At 39.6% G+C, this 26,141-nt stretch overlaps 1 protein-coding gene across 2 annotated transcripts; it reads right to left on the bottom strand.

The window, feature by feature from the left end:
• Positions 1–1,440: 1,440 nt before the first annotated feature.
• UBE2J1 (ubiquitin conjugating enzyme E2 J1) lies at positions 1,441–25,833 on the bottom strand. 2 transcript variants are annotated; one of them, XM_054280366.1, is made up of 8 exons: positions 25,727–25,833; positions 16,556–16,629; positions 14,718–14,849; positions 14,084–14,168; positions 12,579–12,684; positions 10,582–10,711; positions 6,741–6,872; positions 1,441–2,652 (listed from the first exon to the last, which is right to left on the bottom strand). In XM_054280366.1, exons 1-8 carry the CDS (start codon positions 25,755–25,757, stop codon positions 2,380–2,382), a joined length of 963 nt encoding a protein of 320 aa, XP_054136341.1. In that variant the 5' UTR covers positions 25,758–25,833; the 3' UTR covers positions 1,441–2,379. The 2 variants fall into 2 exon arrangements, with proteins under 2 accessions (XP_054136341.1, XP_054136342.1); XM_054280367.1 differs by lacking the exon at positions 25,727–25,833 and adding an exon at positions 25,338–25,451.
• Between the last annotated feature and the right edge of the window lie 308 nt (positions 25,834–26,141).

Below are 26,141 nucleotides of genomic sequence, written 5' to 3' on the forward strand. Positions count from 1 at the left end.
AGTAACCCCCAATCTATGCATGCAATCGCCTTTACATAAATCAAGTCACCATTAATGCATTTTTTTTCCAAAAGGCATTTGCATAATCGGCCATTTTAACTTTTATCAAAGGAGATCGAAACTCAAATTAAAATCAGCTATTTCTTTAATGACTATGACGAGGCTGTTTCCAAAATCCATTCAACGTTTATTTCCTCCCAGCCCTTGCACAGGGCAATGCTGGTTTGGCCTGTGTGTGCAGCACCGGGCTGTGCTAACAGCAGCCGGTGTGTGGCACAGGGACACAACTCTGCCGGGCACAGCAGGGACCCTGCAGGACAACAAAAGCACACTCAGAGCAGGGACTCCAGAGGGACTGAAAACCCAGCAGGACGGTCCTGAGGGTCACACCTCTCCCAGAACTCCCTCTGTGAGCCCACGTATGCAGTACTTGAACGAGGATTTGAGCACCACACCAACAAGGAAACACAGGGCTTCTATCTTAGAGGCTACACGAGCTGAACAGGTTTTTTAGGCTTTTGGTGTGTTTTGTTTTGGTTTTTTTTTGGGGGGGGGGGCATTTGTGTATTGGTTTTTTGCTTGTTTTTATTCAATTTCTAGTAAGTCAAATTACGTAAAAATATGTTAATTAATATATTGACATCAAATTGGTCTGCAGCACAAAGTCTAACTGCTCCACAAATACATAGGTTTTTTTCTGTCTTCTTACAAAAGCTATTTTTTCACCTTTTTTCCATTATATCTGCAAACAAGATTATCAATACAGAGAAATGTTAAAGGACTCAAATTTTGGGTATTTTCTAAATTTACACATCTCCCTTAGACATAAAATGGGTTTTCCCTATTTTAGAAGTTGTTATAGCTACTTTAATGTTGCAATACAGTAATATATACTACAGTTGGTAAAATTTAGGAAAGCTCTAGCTAACTTGATAAATACTTGCTGAAAAACAGGATGAGAATCTCACTTAAGTCAGTGCTATTATGTTTGACAGCAACAAAATGAAAGCTAGCTAAACTTCCTTGTCTTTGAAATAAACATACTGAACAGTAATATGAGCAATAATACAAGAGGAAAATTATCCCACTTTCTTCTACTTCAGTATTTAAATAGTCAAAGACAAAACTTCTCAAAACCCTAACAACTGTAGGTCTACTGCTTGTACATGCCTTTTCATAGTATTCATTAATAATACCAGGGACTTATTATAATAAGTAGATCCCTGGATACAAAATATTGATTTTAGACTAAAAAAAAACCAAAACACATTGAACCCTCCAAAAAAAACCAGCAACAAAAACAAACAAACAAACAAATAAACACACAAAAAAAAAACCCAAAGAAAAAACAAACCAACGAACGAAAAGAAACCCCCTTACAAAAACCCAACCAACCAAAAAAACCCTCAGACAAACAAGAAACAAACTGCCGTGTGATACTTGAAACATATCCAAAGACTGGCTTGAAACTTTATTACTAGCAGGACTGTAATAAATACTTCTGTTAAGAATGCCCATATGTATCAGAATTTAAGTAATAAGGCTTAAATTTTCTTTAGTAAATAAAACCACATACAAAACATTCAGTTCAACACATTATGTATATTTCTGGTATAATTAAAAGACAACAGCTCTGGGTAAATATTTATATTACATATTTATAACTATTGCAAGAATAGACATGTTTTGCATAATCTTCAAATTTTAAAAACAAGATATACAGTTGAAAGTACTAGAAGAGGACATTCAAATCTTTCAAAAGACTACCCAATCTTTCTTCCAAAAAATAAAAACCAAAATAATGCAAGTTGTTTCCTGGCACCTACTTTGCTCCCACAATCCCGTCCCCCTTCCACACACACAAAGCAGCATCACAACCAAATTGCATGTGTTTCTCCTCTGGAAATGTGTCATGGCAAATAAAAGTGGTTACAAAACTGTATTCCCTCTAAATTAGGAGTTCACCAGACATAAACACATAGCAGTGTTTCATTTAATCATCCCCTCTTCAATGTCAGATCTTATACTAACTTAGATGGGGTACTTATACGAGCATTTATGCCCCATAAAAAATTGAATCAACCATTTTTTAAAAATCATCTTTTACTAAATAAATTATTCAAATTTAGTCCCATCCCACATGCCTTAATGTTACTATTCCACTGCACTGTTTCTCCAAGTATCTAGTGGGCACTCAAAACTCATAGCTTACAGGTCCAGCTTTGCTTTTCCTACAAGCAATGTATCTGTAGGTACATTAACATTCAGAAGGATTTAAGCGTAAATACAAAAAGTAACCTTTGTAAACAGTTCTCATGTCATAGCCAACACAGAACGTTCAGTGAAGCACTCAAGTCGCTGCTGTTAGGACAAACAACCTTACAACTCAAACACGTACTCGTTAGCTAAACATATTCTGCGGAATATGAGGGCGGCCAGGGCGAAGGTGAGCAGGACGATGAGCACGGTGGAGCCCGTGTGGTTGGCGTTGCCGCGGGGCTGCTGTGCCCGGGTGAGGTCGGCCGAGGCCGGGGCGCGTCTCTGGCTCTGCTGCTGCGCGCGGCGCTGCCGGGGGCTCAGCGAGCTGCTGCTGCTGGGCACGGCTGGGGGCTGCTCCTGCCCGGCCGCTGCGCTGCTGCTCTGGCCTTCAGACTGAAACACAAAGGGTGGGAGCTGTCACACAGTACATTTTATCTCTTGTCAGCAACAGATAAAATCATAAGGACTAAAACGTGCTCTTCAGATAACTGTTAATACATGTCACTAATTATTACAGGATTGTTATAGCTGGTTGTTTCTGCCCATACGCTATCCTGAGTAGAAGTATATTTCAAGCTGAACATCAGCAGTTCTGTAGACAAGAGAAGGCTGAAGGAAGTCTGCCAAACCGTATTTGTGTTAGATATTTCAAATATCTTTGTCTAGGATTTGTTTTAACTCTTTGCTGCGCAAGAAATTCTCTAAGTAGTTCTATCTCTGAGGATTTGCAATGTCACCTATACTGATGGGGAAACAAGATAGGGAAGCCAAAAGAAGGATGGAGAGAAGTCCAAGAACTGCAGTTAAGCAGTGCTGCAGTGCTTCTTGTGGACATCTGAGACCAGAAGTCTGCTCTCATCACCACCACTGAAAAAACAAAACGAAAATCCTGACCACAAACCACCTGATCCCAGCAGGAGTTCTGGAGCACATGTGCAGGCACTTATCTATTGCCCTCTGCCGGGCAAACTCGGTCTGACACGTACTAAAAAATACACTTAAGCAAATGATGTTCTGCTCATGAGAATTTTATGCTGAAGAAAACAAGTTTCAATCTTATGAACTAGAAAATATGACATCTGATCTCCCACCAGACTAATCCTGCATGCAATACTAAAAAGCTCAAACTTTCAACGTTTAATATTAAAAATAGTAATACAGTGCAGTCATTAGAAATAGGCATTTTCACAAGGTTCTGTTTTAAAGTGTTTTAAAAAAAAAGCTCTGAGAAAAAACTGCAGGTTTTTAAAAATTTTAAGTTTCATTTTCATTCCTCAGAAAATAAGGTTTTCTGGTATTCCTACTCAAACCAATTTGCAGCTATTTTCCAGAATTCGCTTTCTCCCCCTTTCCTTCTAAAAGATTATTGTAACAGCAGGTTAAACTAGAATTCTGGACATTTCAGATTTTTTTCCAAAGCCTTTTAATGGACCCAATATCCATAACCTTAAGCACTACTTCAGCCATCTACTATACCCATAAAAGATAACCTTTCCACATGACTTAATGGGGGAATGCCCTCACTGCATATCAGATTTGACAATCCACAAGACAGTGAACAGCACTTGGGCTTGTGACACTTCTGTGTGTGGATAAAGAATTCAAAATTTCCACCTAGTCGGTGATTTGTCTCACCAAGGGAAGAGGCCTTCCATTCCTACCTCATCATTCTATTTCCCACTGTTTATCATTTGCAAGGAAGTACTGATGCAATTACTCGCCACATTTGATAACTTGCTGTTTACACAGGCGTCTAGCCTAAATAAGCGAAGCAGCTTGGGTAGCTTCAAAGAAAAGTGTTTTTAAAAGATAAGTTTTATCAGCAGAGACAGCCAAGAACACCACAAGCAGCCTGTTGTGATTTCCAGTACACTGCAGAAGAAAGCAATTCTGCTTCTCACCTGAAAGCTCCTCATGCCAAGGAAAATAAAGACTTGGAGAGGCCAAGTCTTTGAGAAATGAAGTTCCTAGATTCATCTACATTCCCATAATCCCAGAAGGTGAGAGGGAGAGAAGTGAATTCAGGACACAAGAACTAACAATTCAGCAAGCAATGTTTTTCTTCTTCAAACAGTTTTTAAAGATATAAAAAAGTCTAGATATCTTCCTAATCCTTCATCTTACTAACAAAAGTAACTAGCACTGACTGTCACACACATCTTCTCAATATTGCAAAACTTAAAAATAAAACAGAAAGGCCCCGTTCTGAATAGAACAAGCTGTCATATATTGACATGAACAGATCTGTGATTCAAGAGAAATCTCACTGACAATTTCAAGGCTTTAAGTTATTTTTCTGAGGAAATTATAGATGGATTGGGCCAGCAGCAGACCAAAGGCTTCACTCAAAGCTCAGCTAATGCACCACCTTGGGATTCCCAACATAATCAATGGCCAACTATTACCAGATGTGCAGAACAAAGCTAAGAAAGGAGTGATCATCATGACCCAATAAAAATTTGGGTCCAAGTGCTACAGTATCTTAAGTAATAGAGATGATAGATAGGTAGGTAGGTAGGTAGATTGATTTTTTAATTTGTTTGAAGACTAAATTGTTAAGAATGCCAAAAAATGGCAGATGGGCTTCACTATTAAAAAAAAAAATCACAATCATCTTGTCTTCAACTTAATGGCAAGTCTTTAAACTCTTCGTAAGCAAACATTACAAGATTTTTAGACTAACACAACACCTCACATGACACAATTTCCATTGTTTCTGCCAAATAATGGTTTCTGCCAAACCATACTGGAAATGTAGATGAGGGCTTAACACACTAAAGATAGAAATATTCAATAATAGTTACATTATAGCTACCCTTAGCATCTGATCTTTATAGACATTTAATACACATGTCACATTATTACATACTATTTATATTATTACATGTCACATTATTTCTGAAGCTTCCAAAACTGTTAGGACTGATAGAAAACTTTGCTCCAAGGACATCTAAACAATTATTTGATGAATAAGCTATTTCAGTAAAATATACTTCTATCAGAACTAACAAAAACTTGTACCATCTAAAAAAATGCAAGTAATGAAATTTATTTCATGTTCAGTCTACTGAAAAATGGTAAAATTCATTGCATCCTTTATATCTTCAGTCCATTATTTTAAAATTTTTTATCAGAATACTAGAAGGATATTTAATAATCTTAGAAGGAATGTTTTAAAAATACAGCAAACTCAGGAACTCAGGACCATATAAATCCTCTGGGTTACTGAAGCCTCTTTCACTTATACCAATGGTCTGGGGAAGAGATGCAGAAATCAGGATAGGTCAAACACTTGTTTGCCTGTACAACTTCCAACTGAAGAAACACTGAAGTTTGACACAGCATGGCTTAATGGCTAATACAAAAAATGTTAGGTTTTTAATGAATCAAAGTTGGGCCAAGTATTCTCAATTGTCAAGACATTTAAAATGGTTGCTGTAGCATTACATAACTAAGACATCACTTAACAGAGATAAAGGGTAGGTAACACTTTTTGCCAATATATCATTCAGAACTTATAATTAAAGTTAAGGGCTTTATAAATCTCATGCATCAGAACATAGCCTCATTTTCTGACAGAAACCTCCTTCATCCGCTCAAGAGTAGCTGGCTTCAGTTACACTGTTTATTTTATCACCTTCATAATGCTTCATCCAGTCACTATTATCAGTGCTATCAGTGCTATCAAGTCACTACTGTAAGATACTGCTTAATATCAGGTGTACTGAGGCTTAATGCATTCCCAGGTTGTCAGAAAACAGCCTAACTACAGTTTTTACCTTGTTACTTAATAAAGCTCACAAAGCATCGACTTTATTCATTAGCTATAAGCCCCAAGGTGGGACATCATTCCATATCAATGCACTAAATGTATTGCTACAGATTTGGTGGAAGTTTAGACACCCATAATTCACACAGATTTAGTCTGTGCAGCCAGGGGGGGAGACAGAAATGCAGCCCACCAGCCTCTGCTGCTGAGCAATCTGCACTGCTCTCCAGCCTCCACTAATGAGTCCCACTGGGATCAGAGTTTTGGTACCAAAATTTAGGTGACCACTGGACCCAAGTCCCACCTGAGTATCTACAATATATTCCTTCAAAAACATTGTTTTGCTCAGATGTGGAAGGATTTCATCTTAATACTACAGGAGTTACTTCTATCAAGCCAGCTTTCAGCAGCAGTACCTTGCTTGCACTTTGAATACTCAAACAAGAATAATGTATCATCACTTTGCCCTGAGTAGACATCAACAGCTACTACAAATAAAATAAAGTACTGTCAGAAGTAGTCTAGTCAGAGGTGTTCTCTGCATTCAGTTCAGACTCCTGAGAAATACTGCATAATGCAGATTTTATACAAAAGTATGCAGGAGTTCCAGCATAAATATATGAACTACATACTTTAATCAAGACTCCAATCAGCTTAAGAGGACAATTTAATAATCAGACTATGCCCAATAAAGCTCAAAGATGGACCATACCGTTGCACTTGCTGGATCTGGGAATGCTCTGGCTGCACCATCCTGCTGGGGCTCACGTGAAGCAGCAGAGGGGTTCAGCCCTGATGTGTTTGAGGGTCCAGCATCAGATCTCCTGGATGAATTGACCTCTGCCTACAAGAAGCACACATGTACACTTCAGAGACAAGATCAAAATTGCTCCAAAACAATTTGGCTTATTTTGGAACGTGTGTTTCTTTGTAGAGAATATGAGGCTTACCAAAATGTAATAATCAGGTGTGCCAGTTGCATTCTGATGACACAGTAATAAGTTTAGGAAATTTTCATTCTTTAAAAATAAGACTGCAAATGTGCAAACAACAGTTTAAAACCCAATTTTGTTTGGGTTACATTTGTTACATATCAAATGTAACATTCAAAAAAAAGCACAGGTAGAGAGCAAAAAATAAAAGTCTTTAGAAGATCCAGGACATTATGCCAGAATAACTAAATTTTTAAAACTTATGTTTTGCATGTCTTTAAGACAATGTTGGCATACTGTTGATACAAGTGAATTAGCAAAGCCTGTTCCCCCGCAGGACTAAAGAGCCTCTGGTGAGTGCCAGTGTAATCTGGCTGTACTGGTTTCAGCACAAAGTTGCCTCACAGACAGAGTGGGCATATATGCATGACACTACACTGGGTAGTATTTGCATACCAGTGTCCACTATTTAAATTTCAGCACAGAGTAAAAGAAAAAATTCAAGTCTTTCAATACTGCTTTCATACACATTTACAAAATGTCTACTGCACATTATTTCCCAGAATTTAGGTTTCATGTAGGAAATTTGAGACAAGAGACCAGTAGGGACATGTAGAAGAATGCAAACTCCAGAATATTTGCCAGCAATAATCTCCTGGGAATGGAAAAGGATATACCATCATAGTGCTGAACTGGAATACCTCTAAAATTTACACAAGTCAAAAAAAAAAGGGAAGTCTTGACCAGATCAATTTTTATCAGTAACCAAGTCACCTCTCAAGTCATGTGTCTAGATCCCAATTTATTACCAAATGACAACTTCAAATCTAGTCTTCAAATGCAGACATGGTGGTAGTGGTGGTAGTAGTAGCAAGAAATACAAACAGTGTATTAGAAAACAACCAGTTACAGTGATAGCAAACTGGTAAGATCACAGTGTAATAGTCTTTCATGATAGTATTTAGTGTGAGGAAATTAGGTTCTCTGTTTCTTTATATGTATTACCTCAAGAGAATCCAAAAAATACACCAAAACAATCTGGAGATGGATTTAACATTTGAAAATTTAGAATCTGCTACGAAGACTGCTTTGTCTTTGCACTTAACTATTATGAACTGTAATATTAGACAGGAAAAGTTATGATTCAAATATGGATCATCAACAAAGCAACACAGAATTATGACACATTTAGACTGGAATGGAACCAGATGTTCCTGGTCCAATTCTCTCTAGAGTCATGTCCAGACAAGTTTTGAGCATCTCCAAAGCTGGGGGTTCCAGAGTCTCTCTGGGTAGTCTGCTCCAGCATTTGACAACTCTCAGGGTGAATCTTTCTTTCCTATATCCAATCTTAAGTTCCCCAGAACCAGACTACCAATTTTCATACTCTTGCTCCTTTCAAGATGAGCTTATTTCATCTTAACTGTTAATCTCTATAAAGCAGTACCAAATGTGCATTTGATTTACTATAGTTTATCAAAGTACTAAGTCTAATATCTAGACTGAAGTGAGATTAACATTCAAAAGATGACCAACATCTTTAAACATATGAGGCTGAGTAGAGAATTAATTTTACTGCAAAATATGCTGTGTGATGGCAACATGAAGGTAAACCATACTGTTTTACAGTGACACATATGCTATTAGTAATTTCTTTTTCTTTGTTTTAAGCAAAATAGAATTTTTGCTATATAATACCTAAAATGCAGGAAACTATTTAAAAGTCAATATAAAACTGATACAAAATACAATTTACTATTAAAACAGACAGGAACAAAGGTGGATGCTCACAGAATCAGGAAAACTGTAATGAGAAGATGTGTTGGGGTCTTTTCCCCCTCCTGAATTTCATATTCCTATCTCAATACAACTTTTTAAAAAGTTACCATCTTGTTTAAAGCTGGAAAGAAACACAATAACCCTGGGATCATCTACACATAGTTAGGAAACCTCTTATTAAAGGACGAATGCAGAGGTTGCTAGTAGAGAGACTCTCTCAAATTATACACTCAATCAGCAATCTGATGTTAAATATTACCCCATAAATTGATATTAAATGTATCCAAATGATTAAAAACTTCTTTATTTTCTGCTAGTAATTCATACTATTAGTTTATTACAAACACATCAATTGAACACCTCTGCCTAACAACAAAAGATAAGAAAGTCAAGCAAAGCAGAGAAGCAGGAAGCTTAAAAAACGCCAACCCCTAAAATTTGATTTGAGAAGGGAAGAAAAGTGCAATCAGAGGACAGAACTGATTTACTTTATTTAAAAAAACACAAAATCACACTGGATGGTGAAAGGCTGCAGAAACGTAAGGCTTTTGTTCATTTTTTCCCCTAACAAGTGCTTGTTCTGAGAAGGTGGTGTCAAGCACACAGATACATGGAAAGCACCTGTATTCTTTAAAGACTGATACCTCTAAGCCTTTAATTTTAAAACTGAAAAAGGCATGAAAACATTGTTTTCATGTAAGTTATGAGTTCTTTCTCACAAAAGAAAAAGCCAAACAAAACCAAACTCTGATATTTCTAGAATTTCTTTGAAGATTAGCAGTTCTTAAGTAAAAAACAAACCTACAACTTTAAACCCTTATATACTGTAAAAAAGCCAGGAAAAGGCAATCCATTGTTTCTCCAAGCAGCTCAGCTTTAAAATTCTGTCTCTGTTTTTTGTATCTTTGTAAAATATTTGGAGATGTTTTTATTCTAAGTGTTATGGCATAGGAATATGCACGTCCTGCAAAACTGGCAGGAATGCTCAGAAGACAATCTTTACTTTCCTGGCACACACAAAAGAAGTAAAAAGTAGCCTTTAGGACACTATTAGAAGAACATGGGTGATAAAAGGGAACATATTGGCAGCCCTGACCGTAGTGAGGATGTGCTCTACACTAATGCCACATTGTCATATTGTAACTGTAGCTCCCTGCCCTCATGCACAGTAGTCTTCCTTAGTGGCTGATTTAAGAGTTTAGTGGAAAACCCAGTGAAAAACAACACTGTGCATGCAAGACATGCAATTCTCTAAGGAATGTATTTGTCTAAACAAACCTTGCTTTCACTGAAACACAAGCTAGAGAACACATTTCTCGGTCACAGCAACTTCCATACCAGAGTTCAACTTTCAGTATCTTCAGATTGTAGCAGAGTAGTTCAAAAGAATTTGCAACCATTTTTCAGTAGTAATATGTTTTATTCCTTCCATAAGCCAAAAGGAAAAAAAAAAAAATCACAAAGGTAAAAAATTTAGGTTAGCTTTGCCCAAACTTTTGTCACACTTTTTGGATAAAACTAATTCTGGAGAATTTAATCAAGTTATTAGTGTTGGAAAATGTGGAAGTAAAAGCAACATAGGCAGTTTTTACCACAGTGGTTACCACTAAAATTAAAACTAATCAATCAGTGCTTGAGATGCACAACTTACTAAGCAGCAAATTCCAAGAAATCCATTCTTATTTTCTCTTTCAGACTATACTGAAATAAACAGGCTTCCACATAGCAATTGATGAAGGTCTTCTGAAATGATGAATGTTTCTGTGATTTCCAAGTTTTTCCCTCAGTATTTTCTTTTCTAATTCTATACAAGAGAGATAAAAGTTTAAACAATGACTTTACCTTGAAGCTGATTTGCCTGGCAAGCTCTTTAGCCTCCTTGTCTGCCTGGCTTGACACACTTCCAGATGTCAGTGGTAAGAGGGCTGTCTTCATAGATGTGCCACACATTTCACAACAGAAGTCTTGTGACCTGCCCACAAATGACATAGCTCAGAATAGCATGTTCTCAGTGTTCCTGTGTGCTTAATAAACTATTTGCAGAACAATCCACAGAAAGACAAGTGGTAGCAAGGCCAGTAACTTAGAAGTACTTCCCTCTGCCTCAAATCACACTATCTTGAAAAAATATGTTGAGAATTATCTATATTATATTATCTATATATAACACAAATTCTCTCATGTCATTTAGGAAAGTATTAACAACCGACTTAAATATCACTATTATTTATACTTTATTAATAATTTCTTACAATTAAAATACTTATATCTGCAGCAAATAAAAACTATAAATTATAAAGATTTAACTGTTATTACAAATGTTATACTGGACCCAGGAGCTTGCACCTCCAATCCAGGAATTTCAGCTTCCTGGAGAAGATAACCTTCCCACACCATCTCTCTATAGGGCACACTGCAAGTGGCTCTCCAGGCCAGTGAGGAACCACAGAGACTCAACAGCACACTATCAAGACCAAGCTATCCCACTGACTCACTCCTGTTACTGGATGCCACTGAAAAGAGCCTGGCTCTACCTTTTTTACAATTTCCTTTCAGATAACTGTACATATGGATACGATCCCCTGAACCTTCTCCAGGCTGAACACTCCCAGCTCGTTTACTATTTCCATGGATGAAACATGTTCCAGCCCCTCAATCACCTCTGTGGCACTGCACTGAATTTGCTCCAGGATGTGTTATCTTTCTTGTACTCTGACCTGGTCACAGCCCCACCTGAGCCCAGCACTCCTGATGTCTCAGCAGTGCTGAGTACTGAAGTAGGATCACCTCCCCTGACCTGCTGGCAAGGCTGCTCCTCGTGCAACCCAGGACACCATCGGCCTTCTCTGCTGCAAGGGCACCCTGCTGCCTCCTGATCAGCATGGTGACCGCCAGAATCTTCCCTTCCAACTCCCTTCTAGTCAGCTGGTCAGCTGGTGCTATTCCTCTCCAGGGGCAGGACTTTTCTCTTACATTCCTCCAGCCAGCTGAGGCTCCTCTGGATGGCAGTACAACCTTCTGGTGTATCAGCCACTCCTCCCAGCCTCGTATCACCAGCAAACTTGCTGAGGGTGCACCCTGTCCCATTATCCAGGTCATTAATGACACTGAATAGCACTGGCCCCAGCACTGACACCAGGAATACACCAATAGTGACCAGCCTGAAGCTGGATTTTGTGCTGCTTATCACAATCCTTTGAGCCAGGCAGCTCAGCCAGTTCTTAATCTACCTTACTGTCCCCAACCACCTAGGCTGTACTCCATAAGTGAGGATAAGAGAAAGGACACCAAAAGCCTTGCTGAAGTCCAAAAAACAACACTCACTGCCTTCCCTTTGTCCACTAAGCCAATAATTTCATCATAGTCACAAACCTAATCTTAAATTAACTTCCTAAAGATCATTTAGAAGAAGTTGCTTCAGAATTCTGAACTAATTTCATTATTACTTAAAGACAATTATACATCATTATTTTGGTTGTTTTCTCCCTGCCTTAGTATCAATTCCATCATATCCACTTCCTCTCCATGCTGCAATTAGTACTGTATCACAATTTAATTACATCTCCAAGACTGAACTTCAGACAAACTTCAAATATGACCACACAATATTGGAAGGAATGAAGTCCTCTCAAAATATTTTGTTTGACTGCAAGTTCCAGGTTTGTACAATACTCCAAGAAAAACGTGACCATGCATACAAGGCATCGAACTTGTTTTATTTGGAAGAGATAAGATAAAGACTGAAGATAAGAGACTAAAATAGCTTATTTTCTACTCAATGCATTACCCTAAAAGTGAGTGAATGTAAATGTACTTACAATAACAAACTTAACACTTACTTCTTTGCAAGAGCTCTTCTTTCTTCTGGTGTGTAATCTAGAGATCCTATTGCTCCTTCACCTTTGGTTGGCATAAATCCAATGATGGCTAGTAAAGCTGTTCTTACTAAAATGGGAAAACAGAGATATAAACAAGGTGGCAGAAACAACAGTTATGTAATCTCATTCCACACTTGGCAAAGTTGCATTTCTGACTGCAAAACTTCATTTTACCAAGTCTGAATTTCCTACAAGCAGCACTGGTTTGGGGTTTTTTTGGTACACTGCAAGGCTCTCTCAATTCTGTTTTAACATCAGGTTGTAAACAAAGAAAAAGCCAACAGCCAACAGAGAATAAAAAAATCAATTGTCACAAAAATGTTGCATTAAGGTGAGTGTTTCAGACTTTAAAAACGAGGAAAAAAGGTAAAGCAGAACTAACATATAAAAAGGTGGTCAAGGGGAGAAGGGGAGCAGGGGGAGAGGAAAAAGATAAGATGGTTCACAGGGAATTTTTTTTTGTGTGTGTCTGTTTTCTATTAGACATGAATTTTGCAATTTAGTGTACATGTGCTCAGAGTTTTTCTTTTTTGGAAAGTACTGCAGAATTTGTTCCTTTTATGTCATCATTACAGGGAAAGGAGCTCACTTAAAATATTAATAACTGCTTGTAATACAATTTCACCTGAAGCATCTCTTTTGACAACATCTGTACTTGGACTTTGTTTTACAGAAGTAATGAAATTTAAGAATTCAAGACACTTTGCCAACAGATTTGGTAAATAAATATCATATCAAATTAAGTACCAGAAAAGAGACAGCATATATACAACTACTTAGAAACACAGTATTTTCTACTCTTTAAAAGAACATTCAAGACTCAACAAAAGTTGAAGAGTGGTCTGCTAGAAAAGTCCTAAAATCTTACTAACATATTTTAAAAGTGAAACTGATATAGAAATAATTTATATACCGTACTCAGCAAAACTAAAATTACTTGAACATAAGCATATTGCCTTGGATGAACTGTGCCAGCTGTAATAACAGTATTTTTAAAAATAAAGAGAAGATTCAGTTATTCTGAACTCAGATCACATTATCTTCCTCTTGAGTGCTCAGAACCACATCATTAGAATTGAAAACTCACTTCTATTATTATTCAAGCTGGCTTAGCGATCATGCAAAAACAGGGTAAAGTAACAGGATTTATTTTTGTAAGAAAAATTTTAACCAAAACACACAAAGAATATTCTAAGTAGTCTGAGAATTCTTAAGGCTTATGTATCCAAGTAAAGAAGAGCTTACCATCACCCCTCAGCTTCTCAGCCCTGGCATTTACTTAGTAAGATTTCCAAATCATTCAATTTCACTCTTTTATGACATTACATTTGACAAATTCTCCCATAATTTTACACCCTCAAAATCTGTCTCCTCTTACACTATAAACATTCTTCAGGAGATTTTTTTTTAGTTTAAAGAACAAGTTGTTTAATGGGGGTAACATTTATCAAGGAACTGTTACTTACTACTCCACGAAGGCTGCCATGTTTCAGGATGATGCCCTGAGATGCTTAAACAAATTTTCTTCCCCACTTCAAACCTGCCATTTGCCTTCAAAGGAAGAAGGAGGATACAATAAAGCATGCCAGCAGTTAACTCTCGAGTTTTTGTTAAAGTTGTAAAAATCATGATCAAAAGAATTCCATACACAAACAATACGTGACAATTATACTACTGCCAACACCATAAAATTTCAAGTTGCTGAAAACAGAACTCTGTCATCTGAGTCTACTAATGCATGAAGAAAACCTTCTACAAAACTATGCACAAAGGAAGGCCTTTGCCTCAAACTACAGGTCTGCCTTCCTACATCTGAGCAATGTATTCAATAGAAACCAAGCAGGCCCATGGGGAGAACAGAAGGCTAGAGAATCACATCAGCAATGTGACTGCTCCCAGAGGAAAGAACTTCCATTTATTAGGCATAAGGCTTCACGCAATTCAGAGATTACCAAAATAATCTTGGAAGACTTTGCATCTTCAATTATACTGTATGTGCCACCTTTCTTAGAAAAATAACATCATCTTAAATGCCAAGAATCTCTCTATGATAAAACTGATAACAATAAAAAGGAAAAATGAGTAAGCATGCTTACTTACCGTCAGCAAAATAATGCTGGGTGGCTTCATGGGATATTCAGGTGGTAGTACTATTCGCCCATGATAAATCCCTCCATCAAAATCTGAATCTGGAGGGCCTCTAACAGTGAAGTGCCACTCAAAAAGATTGTCCTAAAATGCCCCCATCAATGGAAGAAGGGGGGAGGGGAAAAAAAATGAAAAAGTGTTCATCACAGAAACAGACAAGTTGATGTCATTTTCTTGAACAAGGACAGGCTGAAGAACCAGTACACAGGCAGAAGTTTTATGAAGCCAAAATCAAGTAGAGAGTTAAGAGAACGCAGCACTAAGGATAAAGCAATGTAGGGTTCTGGTAATTTTCTTGTGCAAAAATTTGCCAAAACCCTCAAATTCATTATCCAAATTCTTTATGCTAGCTGTACAAATTATTAGAAGAGCTTTACTACCCAACAGATGGAAAACTGAGTCAATTAAGAGTAAGATCCAAAATCTTTAGATCTTTGCCTCAGTGAACAATAATTTCTGGAGAACCAAAGGGAGACCTACACCAAGAAAGAACACTAATGACAGCCTTCCCAAAGCTCCTTCCGTGCCCTGGTCAACACAGGGATTTGACTCACACCCCACAGAACTATTCTCCCTCCTCCACTAACAATTTTGAAACAGGTACTGTGCCTTATTGCACAACTTTGAAAGATACACATTGAAATCTAGAGTTTTATCATCATTGGACATATAAATAACTTCTCTCTAAACATTATTTCTTTGAACTTTGAGCTGAGATTTGTGTATCAGAACTTGTGCTGCCAACAACTTCCTAAATATTTACAAGCAGAACAACTCCTACTGTTAGGACAGGAGCCTAAATGAGGCTTGCTGTCAGTGAATGAGATCCCCCAGCTAATGCTAAACACTGGTATCACAGCACTCGGACTGCCCACATAGTTGCAGTTTTTCAAGTCTAGGAGATAACTGTCGAGGTTTCCAGCATTTCCTTTCATCTGCCAGTGTTCTCTTCCCAGTGAGACACTGTTCTAATCCAGAAATAAGATGTTCATGTAGGTTACAAATAATAGCAAGAATTAAACCTCTCATTTTACCACAGGAAGGAGAAGCAAGCTACAGATAAAAACCAGCAGACAATAAGGAATATTTTATAGCACCTAGGAACATGCATTATTATGTGAGCACATCAAGCATGGTATACATTTCTGCAAACAGCTAAAAATCAAACCTCCCAACTGAATACCACAGAACACTGCTTTTTTAAATTAACCCACTGAAGTCAGAAGGGATTTCTGTTTAAGCTTCTAATCACCAGAACTTCACTGTCCTCTCCATCCAAAAACTTAACTGGGTGTTTAGACAAGAAGCTACCCCTTAAGTGAAATCCCTCTCTCTTACAATGCATCCAGAATTGTACACATTTGTGTTTTTCACAGGTTTTCTTAAAAGCAAAACAACAATCCTCAGAGATCACCTTAAGTGTTTCAGTGACCAACTCAGCAACTGAGCCAGATGACAGGTTTGGGTACGAAAAGCTTGATTTACATATCAAGTATTTCCACAGTCTTGGGAAGGCAATGGGGGGGAATAAACACACCCATGCTATAAAACTACACAGGTGCCATGTAAAACTGTTACTAAGTACTTTTACCAATACCCTGAACTAGAAGACCATTGAAGTTGAATTCTGCTGCTGATTTCCATCATAGGGAAAAAAAAATCGGTTTGCTATCATCTAAATATGTAAATTTTAAATATATATGCATTTTAGAGAAGTATATATTAATTAAGAGTATATATTAATAAAACACCCTAATTACAAGCTCTTGCAAACATATAGAGAAACAAACCTCCAAAGGCTGTGCATGATAATGATCTGTAGGATCCTTCAGTTCTGCAGCCTCTTTCATCAAACGTTTGACAGCTGAAAAAAAGGAAAGCACAAGACATGAAAATGAAGAAAATAACTTAATACGCATTACATAGAAAAATACATAAAACATTTCTTGAAGAACTCTTTTCAGCTAACTAATTTTCTCCAGCAGATTCCAGTTTCTTCACTGGAGTTCATAATTCAAGATACTATATAACTACTTATGATGAATAAACCCTAAATGGGTTATACAAGCATAAAGTTATGAAAAATCCGTGCATGGTCACAGAGCTCCTCAACACTGAACACCTGGACTAAGGTAGCTTTATATTGGTAATTGCACCAAGCAGGAGGAAAAACATATGTATCACTAACAGAGTTTCAGACTACACGATTTACAAGGCTAACAACCTCAATATTTTACAATACATGTGCATCTTTAACAACTGCTGAAAAGCTTTATCCTGACACCTCCCATGACAATTACATGAATACTCCTTTAGTTGATCAAAGGGTGGTCACAGTAATACTTGAGAGAAATCAACACATCACCAGGAAGAGGAGAAGAAGTTTTATGTAAGATTTGAAAACACATATGCCCAGCCTGAAAAATTTACCCAGGGCCTCTGCAGTTGGAACCTGCCACCAAGTGTGAACACCCAGGTATTCTATTATGACTTCAGGATACTCATTAGCAACCTTCTCCAACCTTCCACTTCAGAAATACCAGCATCACCTACCTGTATTTTCTGTATTTCCTTCTTGTGCCCTCTTTCACAAGTTCTGTTACATCACTTATACTTCAGGTGCCCTCATGTGCACCATACATTAATAAAAAACTCTGACCTCCCCACACAGGAATTCTCCTTCCAATCTACTGCGAAAAGTTCTTTTCCTCCTTCACACTTTTGGACAGCTGTAAACAACGGCTCAAAGTTTGAGAATTTCACTTAGAACTCAAACAGAAAACCAATTACATGGAAATCTGCTGCTGCCAGTTACCTCAGTCATGCTGCTGCCACAGGGAGGTGTCAATTAAACACCCTACAGATCCCACAAGGTCATGGCACAGCCAGCAGCATTCAGGCTCTGCTGAGTAACAGTTTGTCTCTTTCATCTTCATTAAGGTTCACCAGTTCATTAGAGAGGAATATAAGAAAACCAGTCTGGACCAGAAAAGGCTTTGGACCCAGCACTGCTTCACAGCCAACAAGGCTGGACACCTTTAGAAGAAGAGTGGCACACAGCAGGATGAGCTAATTCAGGAGGGAACACCCCATGAAGCAAAACGGTGACTGTGAGAAAACTGAGAATCTATGTAACAAACCCTAATAAAGACAGAGCACTCATGGACAAGGCAGACAACTGTTACTGAGATTTCCTGGCTAAGAGACCAGGACAGAACAGAAATACACCCCCCCATAAAAGCACCATGTGGAGTCATCCACATTCACCAAGGGAAACCTATTAGAGCATAATACTATGCCACTCTTAGGGCATGAAACACAGCAACATCAAATTTAGCTCTCAAATATCAGAGATAATTTGCTTATAAGAAGTTTTCAGTATGAAGCAACCCAGGACATCTCAAAAATCTACCAGGTGACCTAACTTCAGCCTTCCAATACCTGAAGAGAGCCTACAATAAGATGGGAGAGGGATTTTTATAAGAGCATGTAGCAACAAGATGGGGAATTGCTTCAAACTGAAAGAGAGTAGACTTAGATTGTATATTAGGAAGAATTTCTTCCCTGTGAGGATGGTAAGGTGCTGGAACAAGCTATCCAGTGAAGTTGTGGATGCCCCATCCCTGGAAGTGTTCCAGGCCAGGCTGGACAGAGCTCAGAACAAGGTGGTCTAGTGAAAGGTGTCCCTGCTCATGGGGTTGGAAGTAGGTGATCCTTAAAGTGCCTTTCAACCCAAGCCTTTCTATTATTCCATGATTCTAAGCAGCACCTGCTGCATGCAGAAAGGCTGAGAGCTGGGCTTGTTCAGCCCAAAAAAAAGGCTCTGGGGAGACTTTACTGTGACCTTTCAACACTTAGAAGATGCTTATAAGAAAGAAGTAACTTCTTACCACAGCCTGTAGCGAGAAGAGGGAATGGTTTTGAACTCAAAGAAAGTAGGTTTAGATTGGACATTCTCTACAGTGAGGGCAATGAGACACTGGAACAAGCTGCCCAGAGAAGCTGGGGAGGCCTCATCCCTGGAAGCACTGAAGGCAAAGTTGGACAAAGCTCTGAGCTGTGGTGCAGCAGAAGGTGTCCCTGCCTGAGGCAGGGAGGCTGAACTAGATTACCTTTAAAGATCCCTGCCAAACCAAACCATTTTGTGTTTCTCCTCCCACCTCGCTGAAAAATACCAACTGAGAGGCTGCAAAGAGAAGCCCAGAGAGGTAAAGGTTCATCCTGAGAACGCGTGATCCAGTGAAGAAAGCACGAAATTTGTTTCTTCTTTAAGCACTGCTGCAGTATTCATGAAACAGTTCTTCCTTTGGCTGCCAAATACTGCAGTGGAAGAAACAAGCATAATTCACAAAGTCTGCCTGCAATAAGTCGTGGTATTTCAACCCACTTAAGTCATACCGAGTCACTGAGTAAACACTGGACAATGGCAATTCTGAAAAATCAGAACGGTTTGGACCCATTTGAAATAAAGAATTGCAGACTGTCAATAAAGTCAAAGAGTATCACTAATTCAGCCAAAAAAAAAAGAAAAGTCAAGACACAGAATTTGTCTAAGACAGGTTTTAGAGACAAAATAAGTTATTTTTTAATGTGACATGACCATCAGCATGAAAAATAACCACATTTTCAAAGACACACCCAGTAACACTTAACGTTCATCAAAATTAAATCCTGAGGAAATTAAGTTTCTGGACTAGAGAATACAGGAGAGCTCCCACCAAGCAGGAGGTGTGGGAGCTCTCTACTGCTCTGTGGAGGAAAGACAGAATACTACAGGTCAGAGGCTCTGCCTGACAATCTGCCTCCTCTGTTACACTGAACAAAATTTTCTGAAAAGCAAAATATGGATATTAAAAATCTAAGAATCAAGTTTCAAGCCACCAGCTTGCTTTAGGAGTGGTGGTGGAATAACAACTAATGAGCAAAATTTGTACAATAAATGCATATGTGAATCAAAGATTCATTTCTGCCAAAAACCACGTCCAATCAAATTCCACTTTTGTCATCCTTTACTTCAAGCTACCCTCAAACTTCAGTTCACACAACTGCTTCCTTTGAATATATCTGCAGGTCACATTCAAGTACTCCTGCTGTGTGCCCAACCAGAAAAGTCTGTAGCTAGTGGCTGGGGAAACCTTCTGGACACAGAAAATGCAAGTGATCAGTCTTTGTAAAGTGATCAGTCAGTGTGACTGCTTAAAGAGATGACAGGATTTGAACATCGGTGGTGTTTTCTTAGTAAGTCACTATGTCTTTTCTTAAAAAAAAAAAGTGGTTGTGCATGACAGTATCTTCCTCAAACGTACAGCAACCTTTTCATTCTGAAATGAATTCTCAAACTTCAGTTTGAAATTTCAGTTCCACTGTTTGAAAAAGAAAGGATATAATGAACAGATAAATAATGGAATCCAGAATAGCTGGCATAAAGCTAGAGATCTCTCAATCTTTCAAGATGACTTATCTAAGCTGGGAAAAGAAGAGTAAAACAACCTGACAGCTTTTATTGCTTTGGCAAATGTTTCCTACCTTTTTATTTATGGCTGCTATTATTATTTTTTTTCACTTTAAGCAAGATTTAGAGGTCTATTCAGAAAAAATACAGAAGTAGTAACTTTTTCCCTATGGCTCTGCTAATCAAAACAGCACAAGTAAAGATGCAATTTATTTACTGAATACAGGTTTTCCAGAAAGTAAAACTCCCACAAAACCCTTCATCTCAGAGAAACTTTTATAACTACTCAATCCACTTAAGTTATTAGTAAAACACAAGTCATCTTTGTTATGTGATTTTCTATTAATGAGGCTACTACCGACAATTAGGAAAAATATTACACAACAATAATAGAAAAAAATTTTAAAAATGAAATCACATGAACAGTTTGAGACAAGCATCAAGTCCTTTCAATTACATGGAGGTGTCATGGATGACATTTTGGGAGGGTCTTCTTAAATCCAGCTGGCTCTGTTTTCTTCCCCCCTCCACTCTGTAGCTGACCACTGAGCCAAGAGTGCCCGACCCACAGCTGGTGTAACCCCCAAGTGACTTCAGAGGTCACAGTGCAGAGCATCACCTGCTGAACCACCAGTACCCACAGCAGCCCAAAGCACCTGGGAACCCAAACTGCATTGGCATTTAAAAAAAATCTCATTTAATAAAGGCAGGGTTTAAATTTCTTGCAAGAGGAAAATAGCAGTGAATCACTCTGTCAGTAGCTCCACTACACATCATTAAAAAACCCATCAGGATTAAGTTTATGTGTAAAGTACCTAGGATTGCTCATAAAATGGCAGTACTTGATGAGCTTTGACATTTTAAGTTTAAAAAAAAAAATCTCCATTTTAAGTGATGTGGTCATTGACACACACAAGAAAATATATTTAAAAGAAAGAGTCACAGTAGCTCTTTGATGTGGAAAATGGTATTTTTTCAATTATATTTTTTGCTGTACTCTCTAGAGAATGGTTTATTAAATCTAAACATACAGAAACTCTAACAGGTTCACAGCAACCTGCACAGTGTCACTAAGACCTGTATGACATGTTGTGGATGTGATTCTCCCAGACAGCTTAGAACCTGTGAATGATGTGTGATCATTTGTGAACTAAAAATAATAGAAATAAATCCAAAACACAGCACTGAACCAGCTACTAGGAAAAAAATTAACTCCACCCAGCCAAGACCAGGACATTCCTCCGGCAGTTCCTTTGACTTCTGCTACAAAACAAATGTAAACACCATTTGCCAAGAAACAGGCCAGCTGTTTTCCATCCTCAGGGTCTCAGATACTTCCCTTCTCAAGACCCATGAGCCTCCTGAATAGCTCCTTTACATCTTCACAGCCTGACGTACATTCCTTCACATGATCAACAAAGCATTAACAAGTATTAAAAAAAACACAAAAACTTTTAATTAGTCTTGTCTTGCTTTCCTCTCACCCTCAGAAACAGCCAACCTTTAGTCCTCATTTCCCTCAGGGCAGCAGGAAGTACAGCACTCTGCTTGTAGTTGCAATTGAAAACAACTGTTCAGTCAACACAAAGGGGGGTAAAACTTACAAAATCCAAGGTGCTTGTTGAATCCACTAACATCAAACAATAAATAAATTTTTAACATCTGTTCAACGTTTTATTTTTAAACAATCTATCCTTATTTCATACACGGAACAGCTACTAGCTATTTCCTATTAGCTCTGTTTAGTTAACAAAGAACTGACGCGTGCTTGTTGGCACGGATCGCTTGTACAAAATATGCAGTGGAGAAAGAAGTAGAGTTTGTAGGAAAAGCAGCAATCATATTGAAGATGACAGCTAAGAGGATCACAATCTCAGCATTATTATGTTCCCTATGCCTTGAGGCTCCCAAATCACTGCCCTGGGCAATAAATGCAGGACAGCAGGCCATGCCTCCTTCCACGTGCTCTCCCTACGCCTCCAGTGCCCTCACTAACCAAATTCTCAATGAGTTGGTCTGCTGAAAGCAAAACAAACTGCTCCCCAAAAAACTAAAAAGCATGGTTGTTAGTGGGCTCTGTGTGAGGCACTGCAAGTAGGTGTTCATAATTCTTCAAGTGTCTGTGCAAATACCCACTCAGATGCCTGGTCACAGCCTAGACAAAAGCGAGACATTGTCACAACAAGAGCAGTGACTACAAGATTTGGTGTCTGCTCCTACAGCAGGCCAAGGGTCACAGCTCTTGGGGGAAAAAAAAGTAAAGAGATTATTCCAAGTAGCTGTCTTATAAATTTCAGAAAATAGGGATGTTCCTGAGGCATGAAGAGGATGAGCCTGTACTTTAGTCAGCTGAGCTTTAATATTGATGGGAGAGGTTTATCAGCCATGTGGTAGCAGGCTGATATACATCGACTAATCCATTTTGAAATCCTAAGACAGAAAATAGCTTACCCTTTTACAACTGCCGAAAATACACACAAAAATATGAAGTAACAGCTTACAAGGCTTTGCCTTATTGAAGCAATACAAAGAAACCTGAAGTGTGGAGTGTGAAATTTCATCTCTTCCAAAATTAATGGTCTTTTTGGGAAGAAATAAAAAAGAAACTCAAGTTCATAGGCAGAGTGAGAAGACAGCATGAGGAGAATGCCCCCGTGGCACCTTGCTCTCACAGAGGGTAAGTGACAGGAGCTGCTGGGCCATCCCAGACCTGCACTGGCCATGGCCTGTACCTGAGGCAAACAGAGACGGGCCAGAGCTGCGCTGCCTCTCAGCGACAGAGACGTGGCGTGAGGGGAACAACTTGCTTTGTGCTGTGGAGAGCTACCACCTTTCTGATACGTTGGGATGAACTAACTGGCTGTAGAAACAGGGATAAGGAAGAAGATGAACACATTGCCTAGGAGCAATCAGAAGCAGGACAAAGATGTGTAGTAATAGTGCTCTTTTGTGGTCTGCTTGAGAGCACACAAAGTACAGCAATGGAGAACCTAACTGATCCCCACTCATCAACCTGGTCTAGCACATTCACAGAAGATCCAGGTATTAACCACAGATGACCATCAGCTCCTTCACAACTCTACAGCAGAATTTGGGTTAAAATAAAAACCAATAAAGGCACATGTTTCTTTTAACAATATTTTCCTATTTAAAATGTATTTTCATCTACAACATTATATTAAAGCAACTGATACTAAAAGGGTTAGTAGGATTTGCCCTTTGAAAGTCTACTGAGCAGACAAAGTCATCGTTTTCAGTTTGCTCAAGTCTAACAGCAGATTTCAGCAGTAGAAGCCTCTTGTACAGGTACAAAACGATTACTTTTTCCACTCTGTCTCAAGATAGCATGTTCCAAATCCCTAAAGCTGATCTAAAGGTTAGCAGCTTGGTTCTTCCTCTACTAAAGGCAAAGCAACAACAGGCACAAGGTCTGCTACTTGTTCTAAAGCCTTAGAGGGCTCAGTTACCAAGTAATCCCTTCATCCACAGATGACACAACCTCTTGAAATAGAAAATATGGTGCACTTTTTATGTATTTTAGTGCCTTTACATTAATTGAAACTACCTTAATATTAGAATATTGTAGAGTTCATTGTAAGCCTTCAGTCAAATGGCAAGAGTAAGATACCAGCACTAAAGTGCACAGGTAACTGGAACAAGATAGGAATTTGTAAAACATACACAGAAATATTAAGTAATTGCATATGCTCATCTACCTGGTTAACAAGTAAAGTGCCAGACTAGAAGCAGTGGCTATACATAATTACTGTCAACTCATTTAAATGGACAACGGTGAAAGAAACAATATTTATTTAAAATATTTGTTTATATTTATTCAACACCTTTTTGCACATCTGTTCAGTGAACGATTTCACACATATTGACTATTGAACTCAATGTTTTAAATCATTATAGAAATTTTAAAAGTTATTTATATGATTTACAAACTCTCACCATCTATATGGAAAGAAATAGTTTAATAAATAAATATTAATTTATAAATAATAAATTAATATGTAACCAAACATGCTTAAGTTGGAGAAATAATATTACCATTGTATGAATTATTTGTCTTTGCCACATAAAGTTCATTTTGCTATGGAACAGCTGGTTCCACCTGGTTTTCAGCACCAACAGGTGCTGAAAATCAATTCCAGTAAAGGTAATTTTCTCTTGAATACAGGGGAGACAAGTAGCAACAAAGGGGAAGAACATTTCTAAATTAAGCCACAAATATTTGTCGTCTCCACCCAGATCCTAGGTGCTTGTCATACAGCACACCACCACTGTTTCCCATGACGTGGCGAACCACAACCAGGGAGCATGTTTGTGTGGCCTTGGAAATTCACATATGCCACACATCCTGCATATCTCCCTAAAAAAAAAGTATTCCTTCCTGATATTTTAAATTACAACAAGTTCATCATTTGCTTAGTGATCCTTCTTATCTTTCAGTTATGCAACTTGGGTGTGAGGCTAAGGGACATAATTTAACAACAGACACATTATCCGCATGAGGTGTGTTTGTACACAAGCGTGTCATGACATTTGTAAGGTACAAGTCATCATAACATTCAGTTTCTCCTCACCTCTCATGCTGGTAAGAGGACGGCATGATTAAAAAATAAAGCCACTATTCATTACAATAACATGAAGCTGATAATGCCTATTTCTCAACACCCGGTTAGGGGAAAGCAGGGACAGCAACCTACACCGAAACCCTCCCAGCCCTTCCAAGCTGCAGAAGAGGTTTTGCTCCGGCAGTGCCAGCCAGGCCTCCGGCTGTGCAAGCGGCTCCCGGGGTGAAGCCCGGGCACAGCCGGTCAGAGGCCGCTGCTCCGACACAGACACGGCCTGTCCACTGTTTGCTTCCCAGGAACCCAAACCTGCCCTTCTAGCGCTATTTTCTCCACATCTCTTGAGGCATCTGTCTCACTTCAAGGATTCAAAAGAAAGCCCAGGAGTTATAGGCATGAATTTTAACATGCAAACATGCCAAACCAAACATGGGAGCAAACACAGATGCGCAAGTAAATAGAGCCTGTACAGCAACACTTCTGCAAAACGAACTGACGCCACGCAGGCCAAGTCACCCTTGGCAAGCCGTCCCTCACACGCACCTATTCAGAGAGCAGGCGATGCCCGGGGGAGCAGGGCACGGCCACCCGACTAAACGTTCAAAGGTACGTTTCCACGATCCATCAAAACGCGTGGGCACACAGACCTGGCGGTCAGGGTGTTTTGAACCGAATTACAGCTCGGAGGAAGGTTTCAACGCCATCGCACTGCGAAGGCAAACCGAACCCGGCCGGCCTGCGCCTGAACGCCGCCACCGCCCCAGCGCAGGGAACCCACCGCCGCCACCGCCGCGGCCTCCGGCCCTCCTCCCCGCCGCGGCCCGGCCCCAGCCCCGGCCCCAGCCCCGGCCCCAGCCCCGGTCCCCGAGCCCTCCGCGACCAGCTCGCCCGCAGCCGCCCGGGCAGCTCGTAAAGGCGCGGCCGCCGCCTACCCGGGCTCTTGAGGTTGTACCGGGCCTCCATGGCAGCGGGCACCGCTCGCTCCCTCCCTCCGCGGCGGCTCCGGCGGCGGGGGCAGGGGGCGGAGGAGGAAGGCCGGCCCCGGCCCGGCCCGGCCCGGCCCAGCCCAGCCCGCCTCGCCGCGGGACACTCCCCTGACGTGGCAGCGGCGGCGACAACCCCGCCGTGACCGCGGGGGGAGGCACCTGCCGCGCCGGGACCGCCCCGGGCCCGGCCCTGGAACGGCAGCCGGGCGGGGACGGAGTGCTGCGGACTCCGGGTGCGGCGGCTGCGCGGGTGAGAATGGCGCTTGACCGCCCCGAGAATGGGCTCTGTCCGCCCCGAGAAGGGCTTTGTCCGCCCCGAGAATGGGCCCTGTCCGCCCCGACCGCAGAGGTGATGGGGCGA

Source organism: Melozone crissalis, unplaced genomic scaffold (genome assembly GCF_028551555.1).
Source record: "Melozone crissalis strain CALT ecotype California unplaced genomic scaffold, PUWL_Pcris_2 ptg000027l_1, whole genome shotgun sequence".
NCBI lineage: Eukaryota > Metazoa > Chordata > Aves > Passeriformes > Passerellidae > Melozone > Melozone crissalis.

Coding starts and splice junctions, on each gene's coding strand:
- UBE2J1 (XM_054280366.1), bottom strand. CDS start 25,757: ATGGAGGCCCGGTACAACCTCAAGAGCCCGG. Junction 16,630..25,726: donor GTACAACCTCAAGAGCCCGG/GTAGGCGGCGGC, acceptor CCTTTTTTTCAG/CTGTCAAACGTTTGATGAAA. Junction 10,712..12,578: donor AGAAGAGCTCTTGCAAAGAA/GTAAGTGTTAAG, acceptor ATTTGTGGGCAG/GTCACAAGACTTCTGTTGTG.